At 37.7% G+C, this 16871-nt stretch overlaps 1 protein-coding gene across 4 annotated transcripts in view; it reads right to left on the minus strand.

Moving 5' to 3' along the window:
* Positions 1–16871, minus strand: part of CNBD1 (cyclic nucleotide binding domain containing 1) — a 409209-nt gene that overhangs the window by 361869 nt on the left and 30469 nt on the right. For 2 of the 4 annotated variants that reach the window (XM_070221377.1, XM_023648348.2), the window contains exon 3: positions 9347–9460. The exons of the other annotated variants lie outside the window; for them this stretch is intronic. In XM_070221377.1, coding sequence (XP_070077478.1) covers positions 9347–9460 — 114 coding nt within the window. The remainder of the gene's footprint in view (positions 1–9346; positions 9461–16871) is intronic. 4 annotated transcript variants of the gene reach the window in all.

Genomic DNA, 16871 nt, shown 5'->3' on the forward strand with positions numbered 1-16871 from the left:
TGTTGAAATTTGAGAAACACTGATTTAGAGTTTATTGAAAGTCACTTTGAAAGCAAAGCCAACTTTCTGTCATTGTCTGCCAAGTAATGCTACCAACATAAATGCTTAATAATTACCTTTTAATAATAAATGCCTATGAAGGAGAGTTTATTCTACAGTGTGTCTTTTTGGATCACAATACAAATGAATCCTATACGCGTTGGTATTATTTGTTTGTACAAAATTGAGCAGCAGGTACAGCGATTTCCATATCCTTCATGTCCACACACACGCACAGCCTCCCCATTATCTACATCCTCCACCAGACTAGGACTTTTGTTACCACGGACGAACCTACACTGACACATTGAAATCATCCAAAGTGCCTAGTTAATTTAGGGCTCACTCTTTTGGTGGTGTACATTCTGTGTGTTTAGACAAATGTATAACAATATATATCCACAAATACAGTATCATAGAGTATTTTCACTAAAAATCCTGTGTTCCTCCTATTTATCTCACTTTTCCCCAAATCCTGGAAATCACTGATCTTTTACTGTCTCCATAGTTTTGTCTTTTCCAGAATGTCACAGTTGAAATCATACAGTATGTCCCCTTTTCAAATTGGCTTCTTTCACTTAGTAAGATACATTTAAGTCTCCTCCGTGTGTTTTCATGGCTTGAGAGCTCATTTCCTTTTAGCGCTGAACAATACTCCATCATCTGGATGTGCCACAGTTTATTTATCCATTCACCTTTTGAAGGACATCTTGGTTGCTTCCAAGTTTTCGCAATTATGAACAAAGTTGCTTTAACTATCCATGTGCAGGGTTTTTGTGGACATACGTTTTCAACCACTTTGAGTAAATGCCAAAGGAGCACAATTGCTGGATGGTTTAGTTTTGTGAGAAATCGCCAAACTATCTTCAAAAGTGACTTTACCATTCTGCATTCCCAAAGCAATGAATCGAAGGTCCGGCTGCTCCACACCCTCATGTTTGGTGCTGTCAGTGTCCTGGATTTTGGCCATTCTAATAGGTGTATTGTGGTATCTCATTGTTTTGGTTTGCATTTCCCTGATGACGTATGATGTGGAACATCATTTCATATGAGCTTATTTATTTTTCACTCTCATTACTCTATGAAATTTCCTTTGTACGGGGCCCTAATAGATTTCCAATTGCTTCTCTCCTAAAGAAAAAGTTATAACAGACTCCACCTTAGCTGTGCCAGGGCCACCAGCTATCCTGAGATGTGATCATTTAGAACAATGTGTTTTATGAGACAGAACCTCTGCAGCTTCTCATTGTTAAAGCACGTTTTACTCAGGCTCTTCTTTATATGGATATGCTTTTAATACTTTAATACCTAAATATATTAGTAGGATTGAAAATTTACTTTAACCCTAGGAAGTACAAAGAAGAGAACTTGCTTATTCTTATAAAGAATCTAAGACTTTCTCCAGAGCTCACAGATTCTCTTCCCTCCATGCTATTTTATGGTGTTTCAGTCTCATTAATTTGAAATAGTTAAATTAGAACAACTTTGTTTCTGTCAGCTAAATAAAGGCTCAGTCTTGCCAATTTTCTGTACATTCCATATCCTTTCAGGACTTGGTTTGGGCACATGTTGGGGGAAGATGGGGATGCTTACATAGCCATGGTTGGAAGGAGGAGTTCCTCTTTCCTACCAGCTGTCAGCTTATCATCATCACGTTCCTGTTGCAAAGTGGCTGCAAGTCTGCTCTGGCCCTTGGATTGGCTGCTGAGGAAAGTCCGAATCGACTAGACTGGATTTTTTGGCCATGTCATCTACTCTTGTTGACTACCTTCCCCTTGAGTCATCCAGATTTCTGCCTCAGTAGCCCTTCTCTTCTTCAGGGTCCCACAGCCCTGTCAGCATCTCATTCTTTCCTCACCAGTGTTCATGGGAAAGTCTGGATCCGCTCCTAGATGCAGGCCGAGAAGAACCAACAGCCCAAGGTTATCTCTATGCGTCTCCGTCCACTAGTGCTGTGCTGTCATTCTCACTTCAGGTTGAATAGTGTGCTAAGCCCAATTTAGGTCTTATTCTATAGCCATAATTCTCAAGAATCACCTAGAAATATTTTTTATATACTCAGGACTTGGCCCCAACTCAGGGATTTCAATTTACATAGTCTGGGTTGGATAGAGACCTGGCATCAGCATTTTTTAAAAACTCTCCAGATGATTCCAACATGCAGTCCAAGTTGATAATCACTGCCCTAGAGCATGCAGCTTCCTCAGTAGCTGTCTGGATGTTTCTACAACCTTCATCCCCTCATTGTGAGATTCCTACCAGGGATGGGAGTGAATAAAGATCAACAATCCTCAAGTTTGCCTTAATTCTCCTGTTTCTATATCACTTGTCTTTCCCACATGCCTCCATTTTAATGTAGTATTTGCCCTGGCCTTCTCTCTGAGCCCATGATGACAGATGGGGTGCAGGGACGGAAACAGTCATACTCTTAGGGAAGATATATCACAAACAATGCAAAATATTATCTTCGTTACATATGTCTCTCTAAAGTATCTGTAATATCAACTAGGAGTTTTATAAAAGTCAAGTAAGATAATAACAAGAATGCAGGCTTCCTTGTAAATACTTGAATTCCTACCTCCAAAAAAGTCAGTTTTGAATAAATATATCTTTAGCATAGGTTTCCATAATTCTATGGATGCTTATTATTTGTTTCCTCGGTTACTATCAGTTCCTTAAACTTCTGTTTCCTCCAGAGATCAACTGATGTAAAGATGCACTGATTAAAAGTCTATGACTTTTCTTGTTGCTTAAAAGGGGGTGGATATTAAATTTGTTGAAGCAAAGAATGTTGTGATTTTTTAAAATTATTGATAATAGTATATGTATTAATTTGTTGTGCTGGTGGTGATGGTTTAACATGTTTGAAAAAAGGCAGAATTTCTTGATGGATGGTACAAATCTACATAAAACATCATTGACAAGTATCGTCCACAATAAGAGCTAGTACAATTAAAAAGCTCTTTCAAGGCGTAACTCTGAAGTAGGATATTGATATTAACCTCATTTTCTGAGCAAAAACTGAGTGCAGCTAATGTTCAGAGACCATTGCATAGTCATATTCCTGCTATTGAGCAAAACAAAAACTCAAATCCAAGTCTTCTGGGTCAAAATTCAAAGCTTTTTTTAAAATAATGCATTTATTTGATTTCCTACATCCGTGAACATACCAAAAATTTGCCTTCTGTCTAATTGATCCACAAATAAAATAAATTTTAGATAATGATCACAGTTGCAAGCAGGCTCAGATCTCGTTTTTGTCCCACGCTCACATTTTTTGCTCATGGAGAACAGTTTCCCTACGGCTCAGCCAGGTCTTCCATTTATTTTCATTACCGTGCCTCTGCTCCAAGTGTATGTGATGGTTGTTTGGAGCATGTCTTCCACTCTCCCTGCACACGACTGTCTTCCTTCAATAGTTAGCAAATGCCCTGACATCAGGCATGCTCACCAGCCACCCACAGCCAGGCAGGTGCCATAGTTCAAAGTCTTGCTGCTGTATCTGTCACTTGACATTTGTGTTTCAATGAATTATAGAGTGTTGAGTATGACAACGATAATAAGTAAAGGCTGTCAATGAATAATTTTAATAGTAGGCATTTAGTGTCTGCTAAGATTCATGTTTCCTCATCAATTTTATTGTGCTTAAAGCTCTTCTGAATGACCTGAGCTATATTCTCACCATATGGGCATGCACGGGTTCATCACATTGCATGAAGGATCACTGAAAGCTAAGCTTAGAAAGCAAGTTTATAATTTATATCAATTATGCATATTATATATATAATGCATATATAATTAATAAATTTTATGAAATTTTATTTTAATTCCGTTTAAGGTGTTTTTATCGCTACTTTACAGCAGTTTTTTCTGGCTGAAAAAATACAAATGTGTTGTGTTTTTTAATAGCCACTTTACTGCACTTATTACAGGAAAAAGCATGATTTTACTTTTACTGTGACACACGGATACTGAATTATATCAAATGTTTTTCCTTGTCTGTAGATATTATCATATGGTTTCTCTCTGAGCCAGTAATATTATAAAATATAATAATAGCTTTTCTAATGTTGAACTTTATACTCATGAGAGAAAGCTATCTTAACTATGACGTACAAATCTGCTAATACAGTATTGCATTATTTCATTTGCTAATATTTTGTTTCGTATGTTTGCCTATATAGTCATAATTAAAATTGGTATTTCTTGTTTATGTTATTCCTGTTAAATTTTGATATCAGGGTTATATGATACATGGCAAATTTTCAACCTACTTTTCATTTTCTCTATTCAGTGGAAACTGAATTGCATAGAAATTACCTTTTCTTGGACATTTAAAAGAAACTTCTAGCGATATCACTTGGGCTAAGGGTATTTTTTTTATTTTTGTTCTTTTTTTGCTTCAAAACCTATTTTTGAAGAGTGCTTTTCACACTTTTATTTATACCACAATTTATTTCTATCTTCTTGAATGAATTTAGTAGTACACATTTTTTAGAAAATTAACCAATAACATCTAGATTACCAAATTAGCCTCAAGTTATATAAAGTGTTCTATCATGTGATGATTTTCTTAGTTTTCTGTGTATCATTTCTCATTCCAAATAGTATTTTCTCTTATTATGTATTATATAAGGCTCGACGCTTATTCATTTTGTATTTTTTAATAAGATTATGAAATGAACTATCTCCTGTGTTTTTGACTTCATTAATTTCAGCATTTATCAGTATTAATCTCTTTCTCTTGTTTCTATAGGTATATTTTATTGGTTTTTTTCTGATTTCTGACAGTTTGGGGTTTTTTTGATGTGAACAATTGTTATGAATTTTCCTGTAAGTGTGCTTTCTTAATTATTTTTTTCTAAAGATTGGCACCTGAGCTAACATCTGTTGCCAATCTTCTTTTTTCCTCCTTCTTCTTCTCCCCAAAGCCCCCCAGCACATAGTTGTGGGTCCTTCCAGTTGCGGCATGAGGGACACTGCCTCAGCATGGTCTGATGAGTGGTGCCATGTCCACGCCCAGGATTCAAACCAGCAAAAACCAGCCAACGAAGCAGAGCGCGCAAAATTAACCACTCAGCCACCGGGCCGGCCCCTATATTTTATTTATTTTAATTAAACTATAATGCAATTTTGATTCCCTCTTTGACCTAATAATTTTTTTTTTTTTTTTTGAGGAAGATCAGCCTTGAGCTAACTACTGCCAGTCCTCTTCTTTTTGCTGAGGAAGACTGGCCCTGAGCTAACGTCCGTGCCCATCTTCCTCTACTTTCTATGTGGGACGCCTACCACAGCATGGCGTGCCAAGCGGTGCCATGTCCACACCTGGGATCCGAACTGGGGAACCCCGGGCCGCCAAAGCGCAACGTGTGCACTTGAACGCTCCGCCACCACGCCGGCGCCTGACCTAATAATTATTTAGGAGAGTGTTTTTGAGTTTTCGGCTATGGCTATTGTTTACGTTTCTAAATTATTAGCTATTTTTATTCTAATTCCAATATTAATTTGTCCTATGGCACTGCAGTCAGGGAATGTTTGCGAACAAGCTCTCTCTGTGAATATTACTTCTTTATTTGTAATTCCATAAGTGATAACTTTTGTAAATTCATCATATTAATTATCTATCACTGCAAAACAAATTACTCCGAATTTAGAGGCTGAGGAAAATAAACATTTATTATCTCACAGCCTCGTACGTACGGCTACCTCGAGGAATCAGCGGGAGCTGGAATCACCACAAGGCTGGACTGAGGCAGGCTCCACTCCCAGCTCGCTCATGGGACAGCTGGCCTGGTCACGTGGGCCTGTCCAAGGGCTGCCTCATGACATGGCATTTGTCTTCCCCCTGACAGGATCCAAGAGGGATCACGAGAGACGATAAAAGTGAGAGAAGGATTCCAACTGGAAGCCACAGTCATCTTGTAACCTAACACCAAAGCTGACATCCCATACATGGAAAGTCCCAAATTATTATTGTACTTCTCTCTTTTCTACCTTATCTGGAATCTTGAGGTTGCTTAAGGCTATACCTTTAATTTTGACTGGTGCCTTTAATGAATGAAAAAGTGACCTTCCTGATTCTATTTATTTCTTTTTAATCTCAAATTCTACTTTACGTGATGTTAATATTGCAAATCTTGTTTCCTTGTGGCATGCATTTGCTGGGCATAGTTTTATCCTTTTTTCCTTTTAAACTTTCCAAGCCATTTATTTTTTAAACTTAGCGCAGAATATAATAATTGGAATTTACTTTAGATCCAATCTGAGAATATGCTGCATTTATTACTGTAACGTGTTTGTATGATGGATCATCAGTCATTTATTTTATGTTCTGTTTTTGTTAACACATCCTTGAAGTTTCATTTGAGTTTTGTTGTTTTTTTTTTCTTTTGACAAGTAGTCTGTGCATTTCATTTGGTTCCCCTATGGTAATATTAAAGTTATACAGCATATTTTTAGTTCTAAAAGTGATTTTTTTATCTCTAAATAAAACTTGAAATCTATATTATCTTACAAATTTTAGAACCAAAGCATGCTCTATTTACTTCTATAAAAAGTAAACACAGGATCATGCTTCCCACTCTCTCCTCTACTGCTGTTTCTAGATATAGTCTGGAAATTTTGTCTCAGGAAAATTATTATTATTATTAGAATCATTTCTTTCAATAATTACAGCTTATACAACCTGTTTCTTAACCACGTTTCCATAGTTACTTAGTCTTAAATCTTTGTATATATGATTTCAAAGTTCACTGCCAATTTCTCAAAGTATTGCTTTCTTTTTCTTAATTTCTTAATTTTTATTCAACCTCCTGTAGACTAGCATGTCTTCAAGAAAATTTTAATCAAGGTTTATGTGTCCACTGACCATTTTTGTATTAAGAATATCTTAATTTTCTTCCGAGATTTCACTTCTTCTCCTACTCTTATCCTACATGCTTCATGTAGTGTCAACAACACTCCCCTTCTATGGATGGGCGTGTGACTCAGGACCAGCAGATCAGAGCACAGCGACAATCCAGGGAAGAGACGCAATCCAACAAGACATGCGCTGAGTCTTCCGCTGCACCTGTTTCAAGAGACCACCTCTTTCCTCATCCGAACCTTAAAAGAAATTTCTCTGGTCTGTCCCACATGCCACACAGAGAGTGAAGCTGAAACCAATCCAGCAAAGATGAGGCAGAGATAAGGAGGGAAACTGAGTCCCAATGTCACCATTTAAGCCTGAAGCTAGCTCTACTCTCAAACATTTCAGAAATGTGATCTTCAAAATTCCCTTTGCTTCTTGAGCTAAATCGATTGGTGTTTCTCTCAGAACAACAAATCTTAACTAATATAACGTATTTCCTGAGTCCTTGTGTATTTGGTGGCCCATTATTTTTACCTTCAAACCACAGTTTGGCTATTAATATCAATCTTGGGTCTCAGGGTTTTGTTTCTTAAAAAATATAAAGGTGATATTCCATTACCAAGTGTGTTTATGGGCACTGGTATGCCTCTCTGTAGTCCTCTGAAAATAACATCTTAACTAAAGAAGTAGACCCAATGCTGGTAAGTTAATGAAGAAATACGTTGGCAAGTTAGACTTCTCAGCGCTCCATAACAGCTCCCGGTCCCTTATTCTACAGACTGAGCTAAGTTTATAGCTTTCACTCTGATCAATTAGAACAGAACAGCAATAGAGCATACTTGGAATAAAAATTACATTTTTCTATTAGATACTTCTATGGAGTGATGTTAATTTGCTAAATCACAGTATAAGCTTTGCATCATCATGCCAGGGAGCCTCCCATCTGGGGACATAGTTTGATCCAGAGGGTAGATAAGGTGCTGTAAAATGTTATATTTGAATCTCTATTTTTCATGAGATTTATATCCATTTAACAGAATTGTTCTTGAAAAGGCAGAGCAACTCCATCTTCCAGAGATTTTTCCCAGTTAACTAATATGATATATTCCACATATTACCCCAACTGCTATAAATAAAAAGAAAGTTTATGTAATGAAGTAGGTCCATGTCACCCATGCTGACATCCTGCAGCTCCTGAGCACATAATTTGTGATGATAATTTTGTTTGAATTTTTATCTTTATATTGGTGACATAAATAGATAAAACATATTTTTGATTAACATCCTTAGAAAGCCAGTAAATAAGTTTGCTCAGGGAGCAACACACATTTATTAGTCCCAATGATGTGTCAGCCCCTCTGCTAAGTGTGAGAAATACAAACACAGACTAATAAATATACAAGTGAAATACAATGCTACAGATAGGGCAACAGAAGTTATACAAGGCACAATTGGGCAGAGGGGCAGTGAGGTGGTCCAGCGTGTGGGCAGATCAAGTCTCCTTGAGTAGTATGGGTGGGGGGTGCATCTCCGCTCTGAGATTCTCAGGGCTCCTCTGTAGGAATGATGTCTAAGGGGAGAGAATGCTTTTCCTGGCCTGATGTTGAACTGTTGTAAGAACCCCACCAGGGCCAGGGACAATTCGAAAGGAGTAGCATCACAACGTGACCCAGCAACCCATCCTCCTCCCGCACAGAGAAGGCAGTCACACCTCCTGCAACACACTGAAGCAGTCTCATTCTTTGCCTTTAGAAATACGTGAAACACCTTTAAATACTTGTCCATCTAGAAGCTGCAGCCCAGTCAGTGGCCCTCTGACTTTGTCATTTATTCCTTGACACATAGCACACCTCCAAATATCCTCCACCCACAAGCACTTACCATTTCTACAGGGAAGTTTCTCATGAAACCCTAAAGAACACTTTAATCCTTTTTATAAACACTGCCACTCATCAGTAAAAGGTCACAATTCTTTGAAAAAAGTTTAAATGGGGCCAGCCCGTTGGCACGGAGGTTAAGTTCGTAATGTTCTGCTGCTGCAGCCTGGGTTTGCCGGTTCCGATCCCGGGTGCGGACATGGCACCGCTCATCAAGCCATGCTGTGGTGGGCATCACATATATAAAGTAGAGGAAGATGGGCACAGATGTTAGCTCAGGGCCAGTCTTCCTCAGCAAAAAGAGGAGGATTGGCAGCAGATGTTAGCTCAGGGCTAACCTTCTGCAAAAAAAGATAAAAGTTTAAATAAATATGCTCTTCAGCAGTGGACAGATCTTTTACTCAACAAGAAAATAAATTTACCCTTCCCTACGAATATCCATTTCCTTGACCGCTGGATAGTGTGTACAGCTGGGAACTGACCAAATATCGTACTTCCATTCCACTCGTGCTTTCATGAGTGTGTGCACACACGCACATGCACACACATCAACCTTGCTTTGAAGAGAAGGTATCATTACCTATTGACCTCCTGCTTGAAGAGTTTTGGCAGTCTGATTTTCTGCTGTGGGAATATTTTAGGATACTGCTTTATAAAGAAATTGTGAGATGACAGGATACTGCAGTAGCTCTGGCTTTAAAAAAGAGAGAGAAAAATTAAATTCTAAGTACCGTATAAGAGTTCCCAAGGGAAAGAGCTTTAACTCAATTCGTATAACTTTAACCCTATACTATTTAGTCTAAGAAATAAGTGATAAAATATGAATCATAAACATTTTGTACTTTAAAAATATCCACTATAAAAATTGTCTATAGTGTGTCTCAGTGAGAAATATTTTATGACTATCAAACTTATGGCGATGTCAACGTCAAAAATCTAGTTTTTATGTTGAACCTTCTTAAGATTTTTATTTCTGTAATTATTTAAGGCCCCTGTATAAATATATCACATAACTAAATTTTCTCCAAAATCATTCACATCTGGTTTACATATGTATTACTAGAAGGTATATTTATGTGAATCTTTGTAAAGATTTGTAAAATCCCATGCACTTTTTTTTAAGACTGCAATAAAGATGTGTTAGACCAAAAGATCAGTGTTTCCCAAATTCTGAAGATCACTGGACTCATCTGGGATGCTTTTCATAAGTACAGATTTCTGATCGTTTTCCTGATGAAGCAAGATCTCCAAGGGTGGCGTCTGGGTGGGCTTCTCTATTTTAAATATCCTCCTCCAAGTGATTTCCATTTGAAGCAGATTTCAACTCACTACAAATGTTAGAAATGCCACTAAGAAGATCCACTGGAGTACAGCAAATTGTCATTCAGGATCAGGTCATGACATTTGATCTGGAAAATCCGCCTTGTTCAATTTTCAGTTGACAACCACCATGAAAACTGGCCAATTTTTTCAAATGTTAAACTTCATCTTGACAGTTTATTTCAATAGTTACCAAAAACGATCACGCTTAAAACTGAATGCTGACAAACATCTTAGTCAATATTTGCCTCATGGCAATGAATATAAAATTCCTGAAGAGAAGCCTTTTCTTATTTTATTGTCAATGTAAATAATAACAACACATTGTAAAATATTTATGACAGCTTTTTTTCTCTTGGCCAAAGTTCCTAAAACACCACGTTAATTCTTTACACAAAACAAACACTGTATACTTGAAGGATTTTATTCAATTTATCTTAACTGAATTGACTTAAGCAATATGAATGTAATTAAATATGACATTAGGCATTTTCATTCCTATTCTCACACTACAGAGATACGTTGACCAAGAGTCTACTCTTTTTTCAGTCCAACCACTGATGCCATTGGAACTTTCCTAAGATGTTTTTCCTATTTGGAACTCACATTCTACAATCAACTATTTTATACTTCTGCCTGTTATATATCAGGTATCTGCCAAACATCGTGCTCAGATCTTTACATCGTTTTTGTCTCGTTTATTTATATAGCCTGATGAGGTTGGTATTCTTTATTGCCCATTCTACACATAAAGAAAATACACACTTAATAATCTGCCTAATTCATATAACCAGGAAGTGGAAGACACAAGGTCCAAATGAAAACTGAATTGACTTCAAAATTTGTTCTCTTAACCTTTTGGATATACTGCCCCCCTACATAATAAAATTTGTTAGTTCTTACTACAGTCGTGGGCTGCTTAATGACAGGGACAGATTCTGAGAAATGTGTCAGTCAACAGGTGATTTCTTCATTGTGTGAACATCATAGAGTGTACTTATACAGACTCAGGTGGGATAGCCTACTACACATCTGGGCTATGTGGGACTAATATTATGGGACTACCATCATATATGCGGCTGTTGTTGACTGAAACATCATTATGCAGCACGTGACTGTACATGCCAGCTCTAGTCTAGGCAGCTTACACGTATCAGATCATTGAATCCTTACACAGCTGTATTAGCTGATACTCCTATCATCCCCACTTTATAGCAACGGAGGCCAAAGAAGTACAAGAGTGTGGTCTCTTTATTTTGTCTACATGGAGCCCATGCTGCAAGACTTGGAACATTATTCCAATCTGTGATCTAGACAGATCATCTTTGGAGTGGCTAACAAGTTTATACAGAAACGCTAGGACCTCCATTCTTATTCTTTATGGATGCGACTGAACTGCCTGCTTCACTTAACCCTTGAGAATTTTCTAAATGTGGTGGCAGGTGTACACGGACCCAGGGTCTATGATCTGTGCCTCCAAAGTAGTCTGTCCAAGAAGGGAAAGATGCAGAAGATTGAAATGGACGAGTCAAGTGCTAGACCCAGATAGGATGTAATTTTCAGAATGAGGACCTAAGTGTCCTGTGAGGTATGTTCCATGTCCCAACAATGTAATTTGGCAAGACACTCCTGTTTCTGAGTCTCCTGTTGAAACAAAAATATACAGCTCTATGTGTCCAGTAGGAATGCAAGAAGGCAGCTGTCTGCAAGCCAGGAAGAGAGGTCTCACCAGACACGGAGCTGGCTGGCACCTTGATCTTGGACTTCTCGGCCTCCAGAAATGTGAGAAATAAATCGCTGTTGTTTAAGGCAGTCTATGGTATTGTGTTATGGTAGACAAAGCAGACTAAGACAGCAACTTACTTTAAAATTTCCTTGTAAAAGCATAGTTTTATTCATTTACTTTTTATTGCAGTAACATTGGTTTGTAACATTATATAAGTTTCAAGTGTACATCATTGTATTTTGAATTCCGTGTAGACTGCATCATGTTTACCACCCAAAAATGAATTACCATCAGTCACCTCACTCGTGTGCCCTTTCACTCCTTTCACCCTCCCCCATCCCCATAGCCACCAATCTAATCTCTATACCTATGTATTTGGTTTGTTGCTGTTTTCTTCCTCATGTGTGAAATCCTACAGTATTTGGCTTTCTCTGTCTGACTTATTTCGCTTAGCAACAACATGGATGGACCTTGAGGGTATTATGCTAAAATTCTTCAACTGCCATGTGGATCCATCAAAATCAGTCTTTGGGCTGCACACCAATTACACTATCCCAGGTCAGGGGAAGGAGCACCAGTTGATGGCCTTGTCAGGGTTCTGTAACTGCATGATGTGTAGTTAGTTACTTCCTGCCTCCCTTACTAGATTGCGCCTATGATGAGAAATGGAAGAACTTAGTCTTGAGATCAAGATAACTGAATTTGTATCCTAATTTTTCTACTTTATATAAACATAGGCAGGTCATTTAAACTTTATATGCCTCATTTCCTTATCCACAAAATGATAGATATATGTCTAAATAATAAGAACAATTTCAGGTCTAAAATTCAGTGACTTTATATCTACCTCAAAGATTTCTCTATCCTACTCCAAACTGTCTTCTTCCTAAGCACAGAGCTATACCACGTCTCCCAACCTCCCTTGAGTTACATGTAGCCACACAGCTGAGTTCTAGCCAGTGGACGACGGAAGAGGGGCTGGGAAGGATGTACACCGCTTCAGGACCAGGCTTATCAAAATCTCCCCCCAACCTCCCAGAAAACCCCTTCCATACGGAATTTCTCATGTCTTTGCCCCTCCCAGCTTGAAACAAATGAGCAGGCTGGACTTGGGAGCCACATGAAAAAGATGAGAGAGCAAAAATTTGGAAGAAGCCTGAGTTCCTAAACCTTAAGAATAGCCTGCCTATCAAAAATACCCAAGAGAGCTTACCATGAGAAAGAAAGATACTTCTACTGTGTTAAGCCACTGAGATTTAGAGTTTATCTATAGCAGCTAGAAATACCCTAGCTACTGCAATATATCTTCTGCATCCCATCCGGCTCTGCTCACAAGTCTAGGGACATAAACTTTTAATAAAATACTTATTGATTAATTATATTTATGTGATTGCCCTAAGGTAATTTACATTTTTTATTTTAAATTAATTAAAACAAGTTGTAAAAGTTGAACCTATCCAACCTCTTACAGTTTTTTTTTCTCCTGAATTTGTCTTACGAATATTGTAGCGTCTACACATTTATTTAATGAAGATTGAAAGGAATATGAATATTACCCTTGCACATTAGAAGAAAGGCACAGGTTCAGTTTGATGTGAATTCAGTTGATTTTGTATGTATATAAAATATGTATGATATGGTATTTACATATTATATAATGGATTTATATCTTTATTTTATTTATTATATATTATACCATATATAATGGATTTCATCATTTTATCACAATATTAAGTTGAAGAAAAAATGATCCTTAATAATGCCAATGTACTGAATATGCCCTAGATCTAAATTAAAAGATCAATCAATCAGCAATCTTCAGATAATGCCACTACAAGGTGTCACTCTATCTGGTCTCCTCTATATTTATTTTTTAAACTTTTGGAAATGTTAGTTTCCAGTTACGAACTCATTTGATCATCTTCCTTATCTATGGATAAAGCTCATTAGCCAATGACTTCATGGGTTCAAAGTTGTATTTTTCAAAGGAGTTCCACATGCTATTGCACGTAATTAACCATAAAGATTAATCCCTAACTTTTCAATTTCATAAAGTTCCTGGGGAAAAACTAAAAGATCTCTTTTGACAAAGTTAACTGCAAAAATCTGACTTGAAGACTGAATCTAAACCTTTTAGAGAGATAGTAATCTGTCATATAATTTTATTTCCCCTAAAATAACTCAAGTTTTATCTTGAGAAAAAAATAACTGATTTGCATATAAAACCGAAGTTGTGGTTTATCCTTGTAAAGGTATTTCAACCTTTCACTTATTTCCTTAGCTCTAGAAAAGGACCCCCTACCTTTAGGATTGTTGCAGCAGTTACAAGTAATAAATGTAAAGTCTAGGCCACTGTTTACAATATGTTAAGCATGCAATAATGAGAATAATAATATAAATTCAAGTACAGAATATATAGCTTGCAGGAACAAAATTTTTATTTTGTTAAAAATGTGGAGCTATAAACCCCATTTTCGGAAAAAGGACAAGAATTTGAGTCAACATTAAATCTTCCTATAGCAATATATATGAATGAGGTTCTTGTTATGTTAAATGTTATTAAGACTTGGATATTTTAGCCGTGAGAAAGAGATTTCTTTATTAAAAAGGACCTGGACAGTGACTCCGAGGGAACCTTTGCATCACTGGAACAAAGCTATTAAAGAGGAAATATCTGGCACTCATTGTCCTGTAGTGCAGGACAGCATACCTTAGAAAGAGGAATCTTCAAGTTACATACATCATGGCATCTTGACTCTCTGAAGAACCCTGCTGTTGTGCATATCTTGCATAACAATTTTCTGATGCACTGTTGGTCTTGCAAGAGGTAATCAAGGTCTCCCAGGACCATCACAATGAATGATGAATGTGAGTGGGTTCCTGGGGTGTGAGGAGCAGGCACAGAGCAGGGGTAGGGCTGGGGGAGGGCAGTCACTCTGATAAGAGCACTGCTGGAAGGAATGTGAGCCTTGGCCAGAAGAAAGGAGGGGAGCCCATCCTGAGAACTCTGCTCTGGAGAAAAACTCTTGAATGAGAAAGTAGTCCCAGCTTGATGGTGCACACTGGCTCTAGCAAAAAACAGATATACATTCTTTCTGGGGGAAATTATCCACAATTTAAGGCACATGCTACTACATGTTAAGAATAAGCACATTTTCCACAGAAAGTTTAACTGCAAAGACATGCTACCATGAGTGAAGGTCAGCAGAAACAACAAATGTCAGATTTACACCCCTAAACCCTACAAATCTTGAGGTGTTAGATACAGAAGCGTTTCTACAAAATATTAATAGAAATAAAAGGTGGAATCACAATGATGACCAATAAAAAAGACCATCAGGAACAGCCAGGCAAGTTTGAAAAAAGAACTTAGTGTAACTTCTCAAAATGAAAATTGTAATTATTAAAATTAAAAACTCGGTGAATGGGTTGAAGATCAGATTAGAGACACCTGAATAGGAAAGTAATAAGCTTGAAGATATATCTGTAGAAATTCCAGAATGCTTCACAGAGAAATAAGGAGTTGGAAAATAGAAGAAATAACATCAAGATATTTATCCAGTCTCTCATTAAAAACACTCATTGAGTCTCTAGGGTGTTCTAGGCTCTGTGATAGAAAGATTGAAAGATAGGGTTTCTGTTTGGGTTGGCAGACTACTGATTGATCTCTCCCAAATTCACGCACCACTTCTTCCCAGACACAGGGCTGCCCAGCTCAAGAGGACATTTCCCAGCCTCCTTTCAACTCGGTGTGGCCATAAGACAAAGTTCTTGCCAGTGGAATGTAAGAAGTGATTACAGAAATTCTGCTCCTTAATCAAATAGGAAATCGCTTGTCCTTGACTTCACATTTTTCCTGTCAGTGGAGTGGAACCAGATGTGGCAGTGGCCATGTTCGACTGTACTGACAAGGAAACAACTAGCCAATGTCAAAACACCAACGTGAGGGAAACGTGTGTCCCTGAACGACTTCATGGGGCGGAGCTTCTGCACACACATGGAACACCATCTCCAGACTACCGAGAGTGAAAAACACCTTTTACCTAAACCACAGTATTTTTGAGTCTTTTGTTACATCATATCAGCAGTTGCATACTGTAACCTAACATAATGAATACAGACTTCAAGGAGCTATCTGTATTAAAACAGAGAGAAACCAGCTTTTAAAACATGCATGAGAAATTATCAGGAGTGCTCTGATAGAACATGGTGCAAAGTAAAGTGGTAACGGAGAAGGCAACTGCATGAGGGAGAAGAAGCATCAGAAAACTCTTCCTGCAGAGGCAGATTGCAGATTTGAATATAAAGATCAGTTCACCTGTTCATTGGTGGATGCAGGTGGATGGGAGAATGGTATTTGAGACAGAAAAATCAGTATGAGCAATCGTACAAAGGCCCTCAATAACACGGTGCCGGTGTAGTCGACATACTATGAGTTACAGTCATGGCTACGGAGGAGAGAAAGAGTCACTGGGAGACAAGGCTGGAGATGTAGGAAGCGGCAATTGTAAAAGGTCTTGTGAGGAATGGGATTACAATTGCCTTATCAAATGTGTGTCTAAGATGGAGGGAAGATGGGATTCTGGTGTGATTTTTCAGTTTCTGGCTTGCACAGCCAGGTAGATAATTTTGTTATTCACTAAGATAAAAATGTGGACAAAAACATAGCTTTGGTTTTATATAGTAATAAGACAAAAACTGTCCTTGTATCAAATCAAGTTCATGTCCTTCCTTTCGCAAATAAGAAAACTGAGCCTGAAAGCTTAACGGATATTCCAAGAATCTCAACTGAACTTAATGGCAGAGCAAAGACTAGCACGCATTCCTTCAGACACCCAGCCTACAGTCGCCCTTGAACAGATGTGCAGGAGAATAAAAACCTGTGAAGAGACAATCCGGACCTTGAAGTATAAATAAAATTAAACTAGGTGTAGGGGAGATTAATCACTGGAAATATATCATCAAGTAAAGCAAGACTTGTCTTCAAGAAGTTTTCAATCTAGAGAGGGAAGACAATGAAAATAAATGTGTAACCACATAATATGTCTGATGTGGTGTT

This window comes from Equus caballus, chromosome 9, assembly GCF_041296265.1.
Source record: "Equus caballus isolate H_3958 breed thoroughbred chromosome 9, TB-T2T, whole genome shotgun sequence".
Taxonomy (NCBI): Eukaryota; Metazoa; Chordata; class Mammalia; order Perissodactyla; family Equidae; genus Equus; species Equus caballus.